This window comes from Aquarana catesbeiana, linkage group LG04 (assembly GCF_042186555.1).
Source record: "Aquarana catesbeiana isolate 2022-GZ linkage group LG04, ASM4218655v1, whole genome shotgun sequence".
NCBI classification, from domain to species: domain Eukaryota; kingdom Metazoa; phylum Chordata; class Amphibia; order Anura; family Ranidae; genus Aquarana; species Aquarana catesbeiana.
The window spans coordinates 575,582,977-575,603,372 of NC_133327.1; the positions used below are offsets into that span (position 1 = coordinate 575,582,977).

The 20,396-nt window shown below is 49.0% G+C and overlaps 1 protein-coding gene across 2 annotated transcripts in view; it reads right to left on the reverse strand.

The window, feature by feature from the left end:
• Window positions 1–11,046, reverse strand: part of PAPOLG (poly(A) polymerase gamma) — an 81,534-nt gene extending 70,488 nt beyond the window's left edge. For both annotated transcript variants that reach the window (XM_073628105.1, XM_073628104.1), the window contains exon 1: window positions 10,822–11,046. In XM_073628105.1, coding sequence (XP_073484206.1) covers window positions 10,822–10,835 — 14 coding nt within the window. In that variant the 5' untranslated portion in view covers window positions 10,836–11,046. The remainder of the gene's footprint in view (window positions 1–10,821) is intronic.
• Window positions 11,047–20,396: the final 9,350 nt, after the last annotated feature.

A 20,396-nucleotide genomic window follows, 5' to 3' on the forward strand; every position in this document is an offset into this window, starting at 1 on the left:
TAAGGGAACCCAGCAGTATAGCCTTACGGCTTCACGCCGGGAACCCTACTGTGCATGCGCAAGGCTCCGCTCCTCTTCTACTGGCCCGGCGACAGGGAGAGGGGGAGGGAGTCAAGCCGTCACGTCAACATCCACGGCTGTGGCTCCTGGAAGTGGGAAAGAAAGGTATCCTCCCCCTCAAGGTGCCAATTGTGGCACTGGAGGGGGGGGGGGGGGGACAAACGAGCGGAAGTTCCACTTTTGGGTGGAAATCTGCTTGAAATTGATCACAAAGTATGTTGTGGCTATTCGATTATTTGGGATTATGATCGAGTTGATCAAAGCGCTCATCACTCAGATATTGGAATTGTGTGTAGCCACTATAAGAGGGTTTCCTCTTAAGACTTGTTTATACAGTGTCTTGGAAAAGTATTCATACCCCCTGAAAATGTCCACATTTTGTCATATTAAAACCAAAAACAAATGTATTTTATTGGGATTTTATGTGATAGACCAACACAAAGTGGCACATAATTGTCAAGTGGAAGGAAAATGATAAATGGTTTTAAAAATGTTTACAAATAAGGATCTGAAAAGTGTGTCATGCATTTGTATTCAGCCCCATTTACTCCGATACCCCTAACTAAAATCTAGTGGAACAAACTGCCTTCAGAAGTCACCCAATTAGTAAATAGGAGTCCACCTGTGTGTAATTTAATCTTAATATAAAATACAACTGTTCTGTGAAGCCCTCAAAAGGTTTGTTAGAGAACCTTAGTGAACAAACAGCATAATGAAGGTCAAGGAACACACCAGACAGGTCAGGGATAACGTTGTGGAGAAATTTAAAGCAGGTTTAGGTTATATAAAAAAAAAATAAAATAAATATAATATCTCAAGCTTTGAACATCTCACGGAGCACTGTTCAATCCACCAGCCGAAAAAAGAATGGCACAACTGCAAACCTACCAAGACATGGCCACCCACCTAAAAATGACAGGCCGGGCAAGGAGAGCATTAATCACAGAAGCAGCCAAGAGGCCCATGGTAACTCTGGAGGAGCTGCAGAGATCCACAGTTCAGGTGGGAGAATCTTCCACAGGACAACTATTAGTCGTACACTCCACAAATCTGGCCTTTATGGAAGAGTGGCAAGCCATTGTTGAAAGCCATAGGAAGTCCCGTTTGCGATAAGCCATGCGGGGGACACAGCAGGAAGGTGCTCCGGTCAGATGAGACCAAAATTTAACTTTTTTGGCATAAAAGCAAAAACGCTAGGTGTGGCGGAAAACTAACACTGCACATCACCGTGAACATACTATCCCCACTGTGAAACATGGTGGTGGCAGCATCATATTGTGGGGATACTTTTCTTCAGCAGGGACAGAGAAGCTGGTCAGAGTTGATGGGAAGATGGATGGAGCCAAATACAGAGCAATCTTAGAAGAAAACCCGTTACAGTCTGCAAAAGACTTGAGCGGAGGTTCACCTTCCAGCAGGACAATGACCCTAAACATACAGCCAGAGCTACAATGCAATGTTTTAGATCAAAGCATATCCATGTGTTAGAATGGCCCCGTCCAGGGTGGATATAACAAAAAAAAAAAAAAAAAAAAAAAAAGAAGATTTTTATCAAATTCATTGAAAACTATCTAAGATACATTAACCACTTGCCACCCGCCATATAGCAATAGGACGTCGGCAAAGTGGTTTAGTTATCCTGATCAGATGTCATATGACGTGAGCAGGATAACAAGCCAGCGACGATGGGTGGCTCTCCCTGTCGGGGGGTAGGGGTTTCTGTGCTGATTATCAGCCGCCAGCCTGTGCCCCATAAAGAGTGCCTTCAGTAGCCCCTCATCAGTGCCGCCTATCTAGTGCCCATCAATTCAATTAATCCAAGCTCTGCAAGCTGAGATAACATGCACTAAATTGATACAATTACACAATGTCACAGTAACCAGGAGATAAATCAAAGTTCAGGAATATTCCTTTATCCCATTGTTTTGCAAATCTATGTACAATACAAACTGGATGATTGAATGGGTTCCAATATTGCTGTTTTACTAACCTGACAGCTTATTACTCTAAACTGGAAACCTTCATTTTGTTTGCAAATATTAAAGATTCTAACTAACAGCAAGAATGAATCCTTACATTTAAAGAGCACCTGTCACTTCAGATCCATCATGGCAGCATCTGTTAGAGGGCATCCACTCACCTTCTGCTGCGTCGTGCCATTAAAGTGAATGGGACTGTTGGTGAGCCAACAGCGGGTCAGAGGAGGAGCCGCTGCAGGACAGAGATGACAGCTGCTCTTTAAAAATGATTTAAAAATCGAGTTGATTTGAATCAAGCCTTTTTACTAGCGATTTAAATTGAGTTGATTTAAATCAAATCCACCCTGGTCCAATCAAAGTCCAGACCTAAATCCAATTGAGAATCTGTGGCAAGACTTGAAAATTGCTGTTCCTATGCTCTCCATCCAATCTGACAGAACTTGAGCTATTTTGCAAAGAATGGGCAAAAATTTCACTCTAGGCGTGCAAAGCTGGTAGAGACATCTCCAAAAAGACTTGCAGCTGTAATTGCAGCAAAAAGGTGGTTCTACAAAGTATTGACTTCACAATTATTTGACACTTTGTGTTGGTCTATCACAAAATCCCAATAAAATACATTTACATTTTTGGTTGTAACATGACAAAACGTGGAAAATGTTAAGGGGTATGAATGCTTTTTAAAGGCACTGTACCTGCACTGGTCTTTCAACTGTGATCTGCAGTGGATTGCTTTTCAAACAGAAAAGTGGGGTTGACAGGCATTCAGAAGTTGACACTGCCACCTCCTGAATGGCTGCTTTTGACAGGCAAATGGAATTCTTGAATGGGAATACTGCATTACAGCGTTTAGCTTATAGTACAGCCCCTTCACTTAAACAGGTTATATTCGGTGGCTGCACCGCCAAAAATGGAGATAATTTTTGTCAGCCCGCCAAGCAAAGCATTGTGGCAGGTGTACAACCTTGTCAGGCTGCCTTTGCAACGGTGGTAAAAAACAAAACACACAAACATTTTCACTGCCCCGCTATCACAAGCTTTATCCTTTTTAGCACTCTGGAGGCTGGACTCACTTTTAGGGTTTTGCTTGGGGCATACTCTGGTTTCCACCAACACTCCAAAGACATGCTGGTAGGTTAAAGCGGAGGTTCACACAAACATTGAACCTCCGCTTTTTGGAACCCTCCCCCCCCCCCCCCCCCGGTGTCACATTTGGCACCTTTCAGGGGGGAGGGGGGGGGGGTGCAGATACCTGTCTAAGACAGGTATTTGCACCCACTTCCGGTATAGACTCTCATGGGAGTCTATGCCTTTTTCCCGTCCCCACCGCGCTGTCTGCTGGGACACACACAAGTCCCAGAGACAGCAGGGACCAGTTAGGAAGCGCAGCGCGACTCGCGCATGCGCAGTAGGGAACCGGGAAGTGAAGCCGCAGCGCTTTACTTCCTGATTCCCTTACAGAGAATGCCGGCGGCAGCACCCAAGGACCGAGGGACGATTCGGTCTCGGGTGCCGACATCGCTGGACCCTGGGACAGGCGCGTGTCCTTATTTTAAAAGTCAGCAGCTGCAGTATTTGTAGCTGCTGACTTTTACTTTTTTTTTTTCCGCGGGACTCCCTCTTTAAATATTTCCTGTCTTAAATTGGGCCTAGTATGTGTCTGTATTAGCCCACGTTCACATCAGGCGATTTGACATGTCGAACCACCACCTATTGCCTACATGGGACCATCCGAATCGGTGCAACCTCGACTTTGCGGCGTCACACCAATTCCCAAAAGTCGTTCCTGCACTACTTTTGACGACTTTAGGGGTGATTTGAATAGACATCTGTGCATGAACCCGCACAGATGTCTGTCAAATCCCGAAGTTGGACTGAAATGCCAGTATGAAATTGTGAGAGTTCAACTGAATTTACATGATTTCAAACCGGCCCTCAGCGTGAGCATGGGCTAAATGTGAGTTAGGGACCTTAGATTGTAAGCTTCTTGAGGGCAAGGACTGATGTGAATATATAATATATATATGTAAAGTGCTGTGTGAATTGATGGTGCTATATGAGTACCTGTAATAAATAGGTGTAAATAAAATAAGCTTTCATTGAATTGAATGGAAATACGTCAATATACTTCATAATGTGAAAAAAGGGGACACTCGGGGGACAACAAGTAGCAAGGCTGCGCACCCCATACGATGCATTAGAAATAAAACGGAAAAAAACCCCCAAGTGGGGCTTTAATGCAGCCAATGATGAAAAAGAAGAAGAAGAATGAAATAGTCAAATTAATTTATTGGTACAAAAATTATTAAATAGGATCGATGACTTCTGACATTGAAAGTCAAGACATGAACTGTAGTACAAAAAAAATTCTTAAAAAGCCAGCAACAATATATAGTACAATATATCCAAAGCAACAAGATCAAATTTTACTATTGATGTTCTGACGCATTTCGACCCTGGAGGGTCATCTTCAGAGGACAGATGATTAACAACTGTGGAAATGTAAGCATATATCACAAGATTTTTACAAACCAACAACATACACCTCAATGTGACATTGGCAGTCAAAGAGTGGTAAAAAATATATACATATAATAGTGTACAATAAATACATGGCATTTATATTTATACATGTTACATCACTGTGTATTGTGTATATTTACCAATTAGATTGCTTCTGATGGTTGGCCGTGGTGTGGAGAAGTCAACACCCTCCCCCCCTCCTCTTCTCTGTCCACCAAACGGTGAACCGCACCTTACAAGGGATCACACAGAAACTCCCCTAAGAAGACCGGGGGAGGAGAGGGAATGCCCGCACTGCACCTGTGGTCAGATAACGATAGTACTGGGTTGGGAACAGGAACGTAACAGGGATTTCCTATTCCCAAAATAAATAAAACAGGTATTGAGTTGGCAATAAGTCAAATAAATGTGCATAGGGGTCAGTGGGCAGGTCCATAGATGTGCAGGGGAAAAAAAAGGGGGGGGGGAGCGGGGAAAGGAAAGGGGGGGAAAGGGAAGGAAACGAGTGAGGGGATAAGTGTGGGGCAGGGAAGGAAAGAAAGGGGACGGGGATAAAAGGCTCCTGCAAACAAGTATGGACCGTCCACTGCCAAAACGGGTATGTGGGGAAATGGCCAGTGATCAAACGGTGAAGTGAAAAAAAGTTGTAAAGTGAAAAAAGGATCAGCCAAGCAATGATTACCAATCAGCACTTAGATAAATTAGGCAGCAGATGAGGTTCATTTCAACCTCCACTTACTGCTGAACACTCGCACACTATTGGTATAGACTGATTGGTGAGTAACTTCACATTGTGTTCTACTGATTCCCTGCTACCTTATATGATGGTTATTTTTCATCTGCTATTTTGACTTATTCATTTACCAATGCCATCATGCCCATAATTTTTCAGAGTTGCTGCCAATCCTACTTTATTATTGCTCCTTATTTAAAGGTAATTCTGATTGCTCTCACTACACTTTTTTTTTTTTTTTTTTTTTTAGCACTCACACTCATCACGTTTGTTTGTCACCTATCATTCGTTTGTTCACCCTGCTGTGTCACCCTTTTACATCTTCACATTCTTGGCCTCTCTCTTCTCCCATCACTCTTTTCCTTCACCTTTTTTTTTTTTTTCCCCTAATCTCTTCAGCCATTTGGGCTGATCCTTTTTTCACTTCACAACTTTTTTTCACTTCACTGTTTGATCACTGGCCATTTCCCCACATACCCGTTTTGGCAGTGGACGGTCCATACCCGTTTGCAGGAGCCTTTCATCCCCGTCCCCTTTCTTTCCTTCCCTGCCCCACACTTATCACTTATGGACCTGCCCACTGACCCCTATGCACATTTATTTGACTTATTGCCAACTCAATACCTGTTTATTTTGGGAATAGGAAATCCCTGTTACGTTCCTGTTCCCAACCCAGTACTATCGTTATCTGACCACAGGTGCAGTGCGGGCATTCCCTCTCCTCCCCTGGTCTTCTTAGGGGAGTTTCTGTGTGATCCCTTGTAAGGTGCGGTGACTCGATGCTCTCTCTCCCCGGGGGGGTCAGTTCACCGTTTAGTGGACAGAGAAGAGGAGGGGGGGGAGGTGTTGACTTCTCCACACCACGGCCAGAAGCAATCTAATTGGTAAATATACACAATACACAGTGATGTAACATGTATAAATATAAATGCCATGTATTTATTGTACACTATCATATGTATATATTTTTTACCACTCTTTGACTGCCAATGTCACATTGAGGTGTATGTTGTTGGTTTGTAAAAATCTTGTGATATATGCTTACATTTCCACAGTTGTTAATCATCTGTCCTCTGAAGATGACCCTCCAGGGTCGAAACGCATCAGCACATCTATAGTAAAATTTGATCTTGTTGCTTTGGATATATTGTACTATATATTGTTGCTGGCTTTTTATGAATTTTTTGTACTACAGTTCATGTCTTGACTTTCAATGTCAGAAGTCATCAATCCTATTTATTAATTTTTGTACCAATAAATTAATTTGACTATTTCATTATTCTTCTTTTTCGTCATTGGCTGCATTAAAGCCCCACTTGGGGTTTTTTTTCCGTTTTTTTCTAATACTTCATAATGTATGGTGATGATTGACGCACATCAAATCATGTTGTGCGTTATGACATGCACTGACATCCATTACAATGTATGTTGGAAACGCATTAAAGCCAAACTAAACCCAGTGATTTAACGGTTCCCCAAAACAGTTTTATTCAAGGCATTCCATAAATGGCAACTGTTACATTCATTTTTATTCTCAACTGAACTGTCAAACCATCAAATGGCTGGAGTCATAACTGATCACATGTGCAGCGCCATGGCAACTGAAGATCAAACAGAGGTAATCACCACTGGGTTTTTAATTTTTGGCTAAACAAAAAAAATACAGAAAATTCTGCAAATAAGTAATTTTTCTCTAGTCATCTGTACAGGACAGCACTAGAGAGATAGGCTCCACCTCTGGAGGCAGGAAAAACATCAGCAGATCATTAAAGGGCGGCTCCCGTCCCTCTGCTTTAGTATTTGTGTTTCCTCCACCGGAGGAGGAGGCTAGCTAAGGAACTCTCCTTTCCCTGAAACTGGGACTGCCCATGGGGGGGCAAGGGGAAGGAGGTCTGCGTACCTGGACATGGATGGCAGGCATTTTTGGTCCCCCGGCCAGGTTAAATACTTGGACGACCTTTTATTTTTTGCCCCCTCCGAGCTCCAATTACAGAGAGATCTGCGGGCAGCCATTTCCTTTTTAAAAGGACTGTGGTGGTTGATAAAGAAAAGTTGAACTTAATCCCGACACAAGTCTTACAGTACCTGGGTTTCTTGGTGAACTCAGTGAAGCAAAAGATTTATCTCAAAGAGGAGAAGGTAGGAAAGGTGAAAGCAACTGCAACCTTTTTACAAAACAATTGGGCAGTTTCCCTCGGCTCAGCTATGTCAGGTCTGGGTTTTCTGGTAGTAACAATTCCTGCAGTACCATGGGCAAGGGCCCATTTCCGGTGTCTCCAGGCCAACATCCTGAACAGCTGGCACAGAGCGCAGGAATCACTAGACACAACCATCCGACCTATCTTCGAAGACCAGAAGAACTCTGGTGGTGGAGAAAAGAAGAGAACCTGGTGCAGGGTCTATTGTGGTCTCTTCCAGTGTCCATCTGTATCACCACGGACGCCAGTGCTTGGGGTTGGGGAGCCCATTGGGGGTCAAAGATAGCCCCAGGGCGCTGGAAGAAAGTAAAATCCCAAAGGTCCGCCAACTGGAGGGAGTTGCAGGCAGTCTGGAAAGCGCTAAAAAGGTTTGCCAGAGATCTGAAAGGTCACCACGTACAGGTCCTCTCGGACAGTGTGGTAGCAGTCTCGTATCTAAACAAGCAAGGGGGAAGAAGATGTTCATCCTTAATCAGACTAACAAGTATCATCTTGTATTGGGCCGAAAGAAACCTGAAGTCGGTATCTGCATTTTATCTGAGAGGAGTGGACAACAACCTAGCGGACTTTCTGAGCCGACACCAAGTGTGGGAGTCAGAATGGTCACTAAACAGCGAGATCTTCCAGCTAATAGTACAGAAATGGGGTCTCCCAGAGGTGGACTTGTTCGCCAACAGAGCAAATGCCCAGGTTACAGTATACTTCTCGCTAGAAAGAAGCAGGGGCCAAAGGGATAGACCCCTTAGCCCAGAGGTGGACCTTTCCCAAATTCAAACTTATTCCTCTAGACCTGAGGAAATTTTTTCAAGAATGGACCACGATGATATTAGTAGTTCCGTATTGGCCAAAGAGGCCGTGATTTTCTACACTATTACGCCTGTCAGAGGAGCCTCCCCTCATGCTGCCCGAGAGGAAGGATCTGTTGCCCCAAGGCCCAGGTTTTGTTACCAAAAATACAGACTTTAAAATTATCAGCTTGTGTCTGAAGAAAGCCTCCTGTAGTCTAAGGGGCTCTCGGACAGGGTGGTAAACACAATTCTTTCTAGTAGAAAGAAGGTAACCCAAGTGATGTTAAATTTTGGAAAGTTTTTTGTTCATGGTTAGATACCAAGGTGTCTGCAGGTATTCCGGCAGTCTTAGAGTTTTTACAAGACGGCGCAGATAAAGGACTGGCCCTTAGTACATTAAAGGTGCAAGTTTCGGCCTCATCTGTTTTTTTAGAGCAACCCCTGGCGTTAGACCCGCTAGTTAGCCGGTTCTTTAAGGGGTTTGCTAGAATTAGACCTGTTCCGTTTAAGATTTTGCCAAAATGGGAACTGTCAACAGTACTACAAGGTTGGATAAAATGGTCGCAGGAAGAAGAACTTTCCTTAAAATGGGTCACGCTCAAAACGGTCTTCTTAGTGGCCATATCCACAGCTAGACGCATTAGCGAGCTTCAGGCGCTCTCCATTAAAGAGCTTTTTTGCAGTTTTTGAAGACAGGCACTACACACAGACCCAGGGTTTTTACCTAAAGTAGTGACAAAATTCCATAGAACACAGGAAATTGTTCTACCGTCATTCTGTGGGTCACCCACCAATCCAAAGGAAATAGAATTTCACCAACTGGACGTGAGAGCCTGTGTCTTACTGTATCTGCAAATGTCAAAAAGCATTAGAAAATCCAATGCTCTATTTATTTTACATGCAGGAAAAAAAATTGGGGTCCCAAGCTTCAAAAAACACAATCGCAAGATGGATCAAACATGCTATTGTGGAAGCCTACAAAATTGAAATGAAAAAGTAATGTCCCCTTTTCCCCCCATGGCTCACTCCACATGGGCACTATCGACTTCTTGGGCGGAGCGAGCTGGTGCGACAGCAGAACAAATCTGTCAACAGAGCAGCAACATGGTCAAACTACTCAACTTTCATGAAGCACTATAGATTGGACCTTATCTCAGCGCAAAACTAAGCGTTTGGGAGAAAAGTCCTCCAAGCGGTAGTCTCCCCCTAAATCTGGTAAGTTCTCGTTGATCCTCTGTAGTGCTGTCCTGGACAGACGACTAGAGAAAACTAGAGTTAGACTTACCGGTAACTCTGTTTCTAGGAGTCGACCAGGACAGCATGGATTCCCTCCCTATATGCTGTTATAACTTTGAACGAGTGTTTTTTTGTTGTTTCAGAAGCAGTTTCGGGGAAGTTCTCGGTTAAATACTGAAGCAGAGGGACGGGAGCCGCCCTTTAAAGATCTGCTGATGTGTTTACTGCCTCCGAAGGTGGAGCTTACCTCTCTAGTGCTGTCCTGGACGACTCCTAGAAAAAGAGTTCTCCTTCACTGATGTGTGCTGATAAGGCTGCATTGACGAGGCGGCACTGATCATCAGAACAATGATGATTAGTGCGTTAATTATCAGTCCCCGTCACAATTGCCGGTTACCAGCTCTCCTCATGCTGTGACAGCACGTGAGCTGAGGAATGCTGATAACCAGCAAGTGTGTTTACTGGTGATCAGCTGTGATTGGACACAGCTGATCACATGGTAAAGGGCCACTGTGATTGGCCCTTTATCCGGAGCTTAAATTGGCTGACATATTAATCTACCGCCCGACTTGCTCCCCCTTAAGCTGCAAAGGCTGCAACCAGGGATGTACACATACAGCAGTAGGAATTGTTCCTGCTTGTGTTTGGCTGGCACTGCCACCCACCGAACAGATACATAGTACATACTGTCTGCTCCTCTTCCATACACTTCTATGCGCTGTCTGCTCCATACACTTCTATGCGCTGTCTGCTCCATACACTTCTATGCGCTGTCTGCTCCATACACTTCTATGCGCTGTCTGCTCCATACACTTCTATGCGCTGTCTGCTCCATACACTTCTATGCGCTGTCTCTTCCATACACTTCTATGCGCTGTCTCTTCCATACACTTCTATGCGCTGTCTCTTCCATACACTTCTATGCGCTGTCTCTTCCATACACTTCTATGTGCTGTCTGCTCCATACACTTCTATGTACTGTCTGCTCCATACACTTCTATGTACTGTCTGCTCCATACACTTCTATGTACTGTCTGCTCCATACACTTCTATGTACTGTCTGCTCCATACACTTCTATCCTCTGTCTCTCCTCTCCATACACTTCTATGTACTGTCTGCTCCATACACTTCTATCCTCTGTCTCTCTTCCATACACTTCTATGCTCTGTCTCCCTGATATAATGTAATCTCTTCCTGTGATAGGAGTCCGGCACTCCATAGACTGAGCACAGCTCCCCCGCTGTAGAACACTACAAGCCCCAGCGCCCCTCCCCGCCCGGCTGGGCCTTGTAGTCCGGACACTCACGTGAACTCTCTCATGGCTCCTCGGGTGAAGTCAGGACTCAGCAACCAACACGTCAATCACCCCCTGAGATCAAGGAGTCCAGACAACCATCCAATACAACGCCCGCCCGTCCGCCGATCTTTATTTATAAGAGACACAGAGCTACCAACATGGCGTCAGACTCTCATAGACTCCCCGGAGGCTCCCTAACTTTCCCAGCCTGCACTGCGCCTCGGATATGGCCAGCCTTCCGCCCATACAGCTAACTGGGCTTCCTGAGGAAAGGGCGCAGCTGCCCTCTAGTGGTGGGAGTCTGGAATGAGCGGTGACTGGAGGACATCTCTACCAAAACATGTTTTCCAGACGTCTCAGCTGAAATCCTGATTATGATAGTTGCCTGATATATGCTGGCCCCTTCTCACTGAAAACCAGGAATCAGAGACCCAGCAAAAGATAGTTAAGCTGGCCATACACCTATAGATTATCTGCAGATTTTCTATGGTAGGACTGGCCATACACTATTCAATTTTCCTGTTCAACTTTCCTTTAGATTTACCAAAACCATATAATATGAGGTGAAACCTAAACCCTTTCAATGTGTATGCAATCAGGCAGACCCTTGCACTACATAGTTGAAGGTAAATCTAAAGAAAATTGAATAAGAAAATTGTATGGTGTATGGCCAGCTTTAGATGGAAAAAGTGGGAGATTCCTCCATCCACACAGTTTAGCGAACATGGAGAAATCTGTTGCACTTTTTCCATCTAACCATAGAAAATCTGCAGATAATCTATAGGTGTATGGCCAGCTTAAGGACCTCTAACTTTCCTGATCTGCGTACCACACATTTTTTTTTTTTATTGAAAATGTATACTTTATTTTCAAGAAAATATACAAAAAACAAGTACTTAAACAGGGTACATTCCAATCTGTACTGCGACGCAGCGCATAAATACACTACATAACAATACATTGCCAAGCATACAAATAAATTACATTCATCCTGCGGTATGATGCCTAATAACACATTAGAGTGCAGAGTAATAAAGAAGTGTAACATTATCTTTCACAATATAAAAAAAATGGGCTAACTTTACTGTTGTCTTATTTTTCAATTCAAAAAGTATATTTTTTCCAAAAAAAAGTGTGCTTGTAAGACCGCTGCGCAAATACGGTGTGACAGAAAGTATTGCAACGACCTCCATTTTATTCTCTAGGATGTTAGGGAAAAAATGTATAATGTTTGGGGGTTCTAAGTAATTTTCTAGCAAAAAAAACTGTTTTTAACTTGTAAACAACACATCTAAAAAAAAGGCCCCGTCCTTAAGTGGTTAAGGCAAAAAACATATCTCTTATTTTATTTTTTATATAGTAAGTAAGTAGCTCAGGGACAGGACTCAGGAGGACAAGAAATTAGAATGGGCGGCACACACATGAAATTGACTCTCACAATGATACCGACAGCAGTGTCCAAACAGCACTGATGGTCACGCTCCTGGCCTGCCTTGCTCCCATCCCGCAGACCCACACACAAGGCTCTGGACGCTCTGCTTGGCTCCCTTGCACCATGACATCACAGGACATGCTCAGGCACTGCCTGCACCAGAGCCGCCCAAACACACTGTAGCAGGCACTTGTATGGTCTCGGCTGGCTCTGGGCCGAGCGTCACAGCCATATTTTTTACTGGCAACCTTTTCTTTTTACTGGCATTTACTGGCAGGAGAAAATTGCCTGTTTTTTACTGGCTGCCAGTAAAAATACTGACGGTTGGCAACACTGCACAGCACCCGCGAGGCACCGTCAATGTCCTCCTGTGAATGAGTTCCACAGCAGAGTCCGTTCAACACACCAAAGTGTGTGATAGCAGTCTGTGGTACAAAGTCTTTGAGTTCAGGTTCCAAGGCCCTCAACAGGTCCTGTGCAAAGGGGCACTCCCAGAAAACATGCAGAGCAGTTTCCTCCTGGATGATGCAAAAGGGGCAGTGCCTGTATCTGCACAGGTTTCTGGCATGCATGAATGTCCTGAGTGGCAACCCCCCTTGGATTGCCATCCATGCCAGATCTTTGTGCCTGTTGGTGAGTCTCTTTGAAGAAACATTCCTCCAGACAATTTTACAAGTGGCTGAAGGGAGGCCTGGAACAGTCTCAACAATGTCCGATGCTCTAATCAACTTGTGGATAGTTTTTGGCTTCCACAAGTCGGGCTTCACTCCATGTAGCCCCAGCTCCTTAATAAACTTGAAGGTGTCCAAGTAGTACCAAGGGGTGTCCCAGTTGTAGGGGATGGAGCTGTCCCATTTGTCCCATCCAAGGGTCCTCCAAAGAGGCAGGAGGAAAAAACGGGACATGGAGTTACCACCAGAGTCCACAGTTCTGTCAACCAATGTCCTGCGGATGCAGTTACAAGCAAAGCACACCCTCAGTATTGTAGCGATGTCAGGCACGCCCTTACCGCCTTTGAGGGGTTCCTTGAACATAACCGTCTGCTTCACTCTGTCCATTTTGGAGCTCCAGATGAAGTGAAACACTGCCCTGGTGATGGCCTTACAGGTGTTAACCCGGGGGGGGTAACACAGGGAGGATCTCGCTGCGGAGTACCAGTGTTTTACCTTCGATGGTGAGTTCTCTGAGGCTCCAAAGTGCAAACTTCTGTCGCATCTTTGACAGTCTTTCCTCCCGGGACTTCAGGGCTGCGCCCTCAGCTCCAAACCAAACCCCAAGAATTTTGATGAAGTCCGTCTTGATGCTTGGTGAAAGGAATGGGTGCAGAAGAAGGCAGGAACCACTTTCCGAAGAGCATGACTTCTGACTTCCCGCAGTTGACCTTTGCCCCTGAAGCTTGGCCGAAGTCCTCACAGGTCTGGGCGAGTGTGTCGATGGAGCGCCGATCAGCACAGAACACCGTCACGTCGTCCATGTAGAGCGAGCACTTGACCTCCCGTCTGTCCGGTCCTGGTGCGGTGATCCCTCTGATCTCTGGGTTCCGTCTGATGCTTCGGGCGAAGAGCTCTATACAACAAACAAAAAGCAGAGGTGAGAGAGGGCAGCCTTGTCTGACCCCAGACAAAATTGGAAAGGGGTCAGTTTTCCAGCCATTTACCAGCACCAAACTAGAAATGTCAGTGTACATTACATTTACATACGAACAAAACATTTCCCCAAGACCAAACCTGCGCAGGGCTTTGCACATAAACTCGTGGGAGACACGGTCAAAGGCCTTCTCCTGGTCAAGACTGACCAGGGCCGCGTGAACACGGCGGCCATGAATGTACTGGACCATGTCTGCAATCCTGCGACCAGGAATGCCGCAAGTCTGATCCGGGTGGATGATCTGTCCGATGACAGACTTCAGCCTGTTGGCCAGAACCTTGGCGAGGATTTTGTAGTCCACATTCAGAAGAGAGATCAGACGCCAATTTTTAAGATCCGATCTCTCCCCCTTCCGCTTATACAAAATCGTGATCATCCCCTCCCTCAGTGTCGGAGGCATTCTGCCCTCCACCACCATCTCCTCGTACAGCTCAAGCAGGTCCAGGCCCACGAGATCCCACAGTGCTACATAGAGCTCAACTGGGAGACCATCGCAGCCCGGGGTCCTGCCTCGCCTAAAGGATTTAGCGGCAGAGTGCAGCTCCTCCAACACCAAGGGGGCATTGACGGTTGATGAACCTGCAGGATCAATTTGGTTAGAGATACCTGACAGGAACCTGTCGGCCGCCTGTGTGTCCGTTTCTTTCGGGGAGTAGAGGTTGGTGTAGTAGTCGCTGACCACTTGCATCACAGCCTTCTTCCCCTTCTGGAGTGTTCCGGTCTCGTCACGCAGCTCTGACAAGGGTGTGTGTCCTGAGTGAAGTTTCCTGAAAAAGAAAGAATTACACTTCTCACCTTTCTCAAGATTCTCCACCTTGGCACGGAAGACAATGTGCCTGGATTCTTCCTCGAAGTGTCCTTTCAGGCTCTTCTTGGTGTCCTCCAGGTCCTGCCTAACGTCCCAGCCGCAGTGATGAAGGTCCTGCAGGGACTGCAACTGACGCTGCAGTCTCCTGAGTTCCCTCCTCCTAGCACACACATGCTGGCGTCCCCTTGCCTGAAAGAAGCTACGCAGCTTAACCTTCACAAACTCCCACCAATCACTTACCCTTCCGAAGAATCTCTTTTTCTCCGTCCAGGTGGCATAGGCCTCCCGGAGTTCCCCCATCAATTCTTCGTTTTCCAGCAGGGTGCTATTCAGCTTCCAGGAACCCGGTCCGCGGGCGAAGAACTCACCCAGGTCACCCCGAAAGTGAATAGCCCTGTGGTCAGAGAAAAAGCAGGGGACCATGGAGAACTCACGATGCTTGACTGTTCTTGAAGTGAGCATGAAGTCAATCCTGGAACGCACAGATCCATCGGGTCGGCACCACGAATAGTTCACGGTCCCTTTCCCTATGGATCCCACGGTGTCCTGCAAGGAGGCCTCCGAAATCATCTCCTTGAGCAGCCTAGAAGTAGCATCAAGTTTTGCGTATATGCTGGAGCTGCGCCCATCCTCCTCGATCGGACAGTTAAAATCACCGCCGATCACTACTGTTCTGGTGGTGACGAGTTGGGTCCGCAGGGTCTGAAAAAGTTCCAGCCGCACATTCCTGTCTGGGGGGGCGTACACGTTGATGAGCCTAACTGGCTCTTCCACCCACGAGCCGTCTATGACCAAAAGACGGCCACAGACTAGCTCATGGATAGAGTCAACTGTGAAGCACCCACCCCTGACCAGAATGGCTACTCCTGCAGACTTGCAATCGCCACCCCCGGACCAGTAGGAGGGACCAAGGGTCCACTGGGAGGACAGATGAGTGTACCTCCTCAAGGGAGGAAGGGCGCACTCCTGAAGCATGTGGACATCACTCTGCTGACTTGAAAGAAAGGTCAGGACCGCTTGCCTTCTAGATGTATCCTTGGTACTCCTCACATTAATGGAAAAGATTGAGATCTCAGCCATAATGAAAAAGGGTATGAGGGTCTAGTTAACAAGGGTCTGAACTTACCTCCCCGGAGGGGGGGGGGGGGTGGCTCTTCCGTTGCGTCTTCTGCCTGTCCTGTGTTCTGGGCCAGGCCCAGCTCCTCAAGGACAGACTCCATCATCTGCTGGCTGATGTGGACGTTGGGGGGGAGGTCGTGCTTGGGGTCGACCACGATCTCCTCCTCCTCTCCTGCAGACTCTAGGTCCTCCACTACTTGCTCTGGTCCATCGTTGTTGCGTTGGACCCCATTGGGCCGTTTGGTGGAGGTGGCAGGTTCCTCAGCTGTTGGGCTCTCTGGCTTCCGTTTCCGGCTTCCTTTTGGGCCAGGGAGGACAGGTTCGGGGGAGGAGGGGGGAGGGGTTCCTCCGGCACAGAGGGGGTGGGTGGGGGTGTGCTGGAGGCAGGGGGTGGGGCAGGGGCACAAGGTGGGGCAGGGGGGGCGGGAGTGGACTTACCTGTGGCCTTTCGAGGTTCCTTTGGTTTCTTTGGTTTTTCTAGCAGCTTCCTCCTGAATGGCTTACCCTGGCTCACGGCTCCAGCATAGGTCCGGGTCCTCTGGAGGCAGTGTCTGAAGACATGCTCTGCCAATCCGCAAAGGTTGCAGGCTTTGGACCTCGGACAGTCCTTGGTCTCGTGGCCTGTTACCCTACAGAACTTGCAAGCAAGCTCTGTACAATCCTTACCTATGTGTCCCGGCTGCCCACACTTGTTACAGTTGTAGGGTATGCCGGGGTAGGAAAGGATTCCTGCGGATGATCCCAGGGAGAAGAAAGGCTGCAGGTGCTGGATGTCCCCCGAAGGGTCTTTCCCCAGTTTGCAGAGCACAGACCACTTACCTATCCAGAAGCCGTTGGCATCGAAGATTTGGATCAGGTCCTTCACCACGGTGCAGAACCTCTGGAGGTAGGTGGCTTTTAGGATGTCCTTTCCGCTGGTATGGGGGTTCCTCATGGCCACTGTCACCCGCTTTTCGGCCCGTGTTATGGGGCAGTTTGCAGTGAACTTCCGGAAAGGGGATTCAGGGCAGTGGTGGCCCGTCCATAGGGGGCGCCTGGGCGCCGCCCCCCCCTCCAGGCAGCAAAAAAAAAGTCAAAAAAAAAAAAAAAGTCAAAAAAAAAAAAAAATTTTTTGAATACTGGCCCTTTAAAAAAAAAAAAAAGGAAAAAAAAAGGTCCTTAAGTGCACTGTGTTCGGACGCCGGACACAGTGCACTTATAGGAAGCGCCACGTCTATGCAATCACGAGATTGCAGACGTGGCGCTGCATTTGCGGGCGTTTAGCCCACCTTGTGGCGTTTTCTGATGCGCCGAGTAGCTTCCGCTCGGCCATAGCAATACATACTACAGGCGCCGGGCGGAAGCTACTTGGCACTTCAGATTTGAGTGACATCTGCCCTGAGTCAGATGTCACTTCCTGGTTCTCTCTCTCATTGCGCCCGAGAGAGGAAACAGGAAGAATGCTGGTGCCAGTGTGAGGAGGACACCGCAGGAGACTCACCCAAGGTAAGTACCGCTGTGTGGAGAATGGGGGGGACACCTGCTGTGGGGGGCTCTGATGGGGGACACCTGCTGTGGGGGGCTCTGATGGGGGACACCTGCTGTGGGGGGACTCTGATGGGGACACCTGCTGTTGGGGGGCTCTGATGGGGACACCTGCTGTTGGGGGGCTCTGTTGGGGGACACCTTCTGTGGGGGGACTCTGATGGGGACAACTGCTGTGGGGGGCTCTGATGGGGGACACCTGCTGTGGGGGGTTCTGATGGGGACACCTGCTGTGGGGGGACTCTGATGGGGACACCTGCTGTTGGGGGGCTCTGATGGGGACACCTGCTGTTGGGGGGCTCTGATGGGGGACACCTGCTGTGGGGGAGCTCTGATGGGGACAACTGCTGTGGGGGGCTCTGATGGGGACACCTGCTGTGGGGGGCTCTGATGGGGACACCTGCTGTGGGGGGCTCTGATGGGGACACCTGCTGTGGGGGGGCTCTGTTGGGGGACACCTGCTGTGGGGGACTCTGATGGGCGACTCCTGTTTTGGGGGGACTCTGATGGGGACACCTGCTGTGGGGGGACTCTGATTGAGACACCTGCTGTGGGGGACACCTGCTGTGGGGGGCTCTGATGGGGGACACCTGCTGTAGGGGGCTCTGATGGGGGACACCTGCTGTAGGGGGCTCTGATGGGGGACACCTGCTGTGGGGGACTCTGATGGGGGACACCTGCTGTGGGGGCTTTGATAGGGGACACCTGCTGTGGGGGGCTCTGATGGGGAACTCTGATGGGGGACACCTGCTGTGGGGGGACTCTGATGGAGACAGCCTGCTGTGGGGGACACCTGCTGTGAGGGGCTCTAAAGGGGACACCTGCTGTGGGGGGGGCTCTGATGGGGACACCTGCTGTGGGGGGACCCTGATGGGTACACCTGCTGTTGGGGGACCCTGATGGGGACACCTGCTGTTGGGGGGCTCTGATGGGGACACCTGCTGTTGGGGGGCTCTGATGGGGGACACCTGCTGTTGGGGGGCTCTGATGGGGGACACCTGGTGTAGGGGGCTCTGATGGGGGACTCCTGTTTTGGGGGGACTCTGATGGGGACACCTGCTGTGGGGGGACTCTGAGACACCTGCTGTGGGGGACACCTGCTGTGGGGGACTCTGATGGGGACACCTGCTGTGGGGGGACTCTGATGGAGACACCCTGCTGTGGGGGACACCTGCTGTGGGGGGCTCTTAAGGGGACACCTGTTGTTGGGGGCTCTGATGGGGACACCTGCTGTGGGGGGACTCTGATGGGGACACCTGCTGTGGGGGGCTCTGATGGGGAACACCTGCTGTGGGGGGACTCTGATGGGGGACACCTGCTGTGGGGGGACTCTGATGGGGGACACCTGCTGTGGGGGGCTTTGATAGGGGACACCTGCTGTGGGGGGCTCTGATGGGGGACTCTGATGGGGGACACCTGCTGTGGGGGGACTCTGATGGAGACACCCTGCTGTGGGGGACACCTGCTGTGGGGGGCTCTAAAGGGGACACCTGTTGTTGGGGGCTCTGATGGGGACACCTGCTGTGGGGGGACTCTGATGGGGGACACCTGCTGTGGGGGGACTCTGATGGGGGACACCTGCTGTGGGGGGACACTGATGGGGGACACCTGCTGTGGGGGGCTCTGATGGGGGACACCTGCTGTGGGGGGCTCTGATAGGGGACACCTGCTGTGGGGGACTTTGATAGGGGACACCTGCTGTGGGGGGCTCTGGTGGGGGGCTCTGATGGGGGACTCTGATGGGGACACCTGCTGTGGGGGGACTTTGTTGGGGACACCTGCTGTGGGGGGACTCTGATGGGGACACCTGCTGTGGGCGACACCCGCTGTGGGGGGCTCTGATGGGGACACATGCTGTGGGGGGACACTGATGGCAACTCTGATGTAAGGGGGCAGAGGCTGTATTTGGGGGAGGGAGAGGCTGTATTTGGGGGGGGGCAGAGGCTGCATTTTGGGGGGGGACAGAGGCTGCATTTTGGGAGGGGACAGAGGCTGCATTTTGGGAGGGGGGACAGAGGCTGCATTTGGGGGGGGGGGGGAACAGAGGCTGCATTTTGGGGGGGGACAGAGGCTGCATTTGGGGGGGGAACAGAGGCTGCATTTGGGGGGGCAGAGGCTGCATTTGGGGGGGGGACAGAGGCTGCATTTGGGGGGGACAGAGGCTGCATTTGGGGGAACAGAGGCTGCATTTAATAGGACACAGGCATGCTGCATTTGGGGGGGAGGGGCAGAGGCTGCATTTGGGGGGGATAAGGAACACAGGCATGCTGCATTTGGGGGAACAGAGGCTGCATTTAATGGGACACAGGCATGCTGCATTTGGGGGGGACAGAGGCTGCATTTGGGGGAACAGAGGCTGCATTTAATGGGACACAGAGGCTGCATTTAATGGGAACAGAGGCTGCATTTAATGGGAACAGAGGCTGCATTTAATGGGACACAGGCATGCTGCATGTAATGGGACACAGGCATGCTGCATTGGGGGGGGGGCAGAGGCTGCATTTGGGGGGGGGGACAGAGGCTGCATTTGGGGGGGGGCAGAGGCTGCATTTGGGGGGGGGACAGAGGCTGCATTTGGGGGGGGGAGACAGAGGCTGCATTTGGGGGGGAGACAGAGGCTGCATTTGGGGGGACAGAGGCTGCATTTTTAACAACCATGGTGCCGGGATTGAAGCGCTAACACCAGGTGTTTGGAGTATCTTTATCTGCTGATTGTTAAACTTTGTAGAATACACATTTCTATTGTTGTGTAGAATCTAGGCCTGCTGTCCCTCTCTCCCTCTCCCTCCATCCCTCGTTCATCTCAGACGCTAACCATACCACCTTAGAGCCACGCCCACTATTTCGCTGAAACCACGCCCATTTTCACCAAGTGGGAGGGGTCAAAAAGGAAGGGCAGGGTCTGGCGCCCCCCCATCCTAAAACTTCACCAGCCGCCACTGATTCAGGGCCACTGGTCTTCACCATCTCCCAGTATCTTCTGCAGACCTGAAATGACACAAAGGTTATAAAGAATATACCTCTTGTGAAGGCCTGCACAGAAAGCGTCTCCGC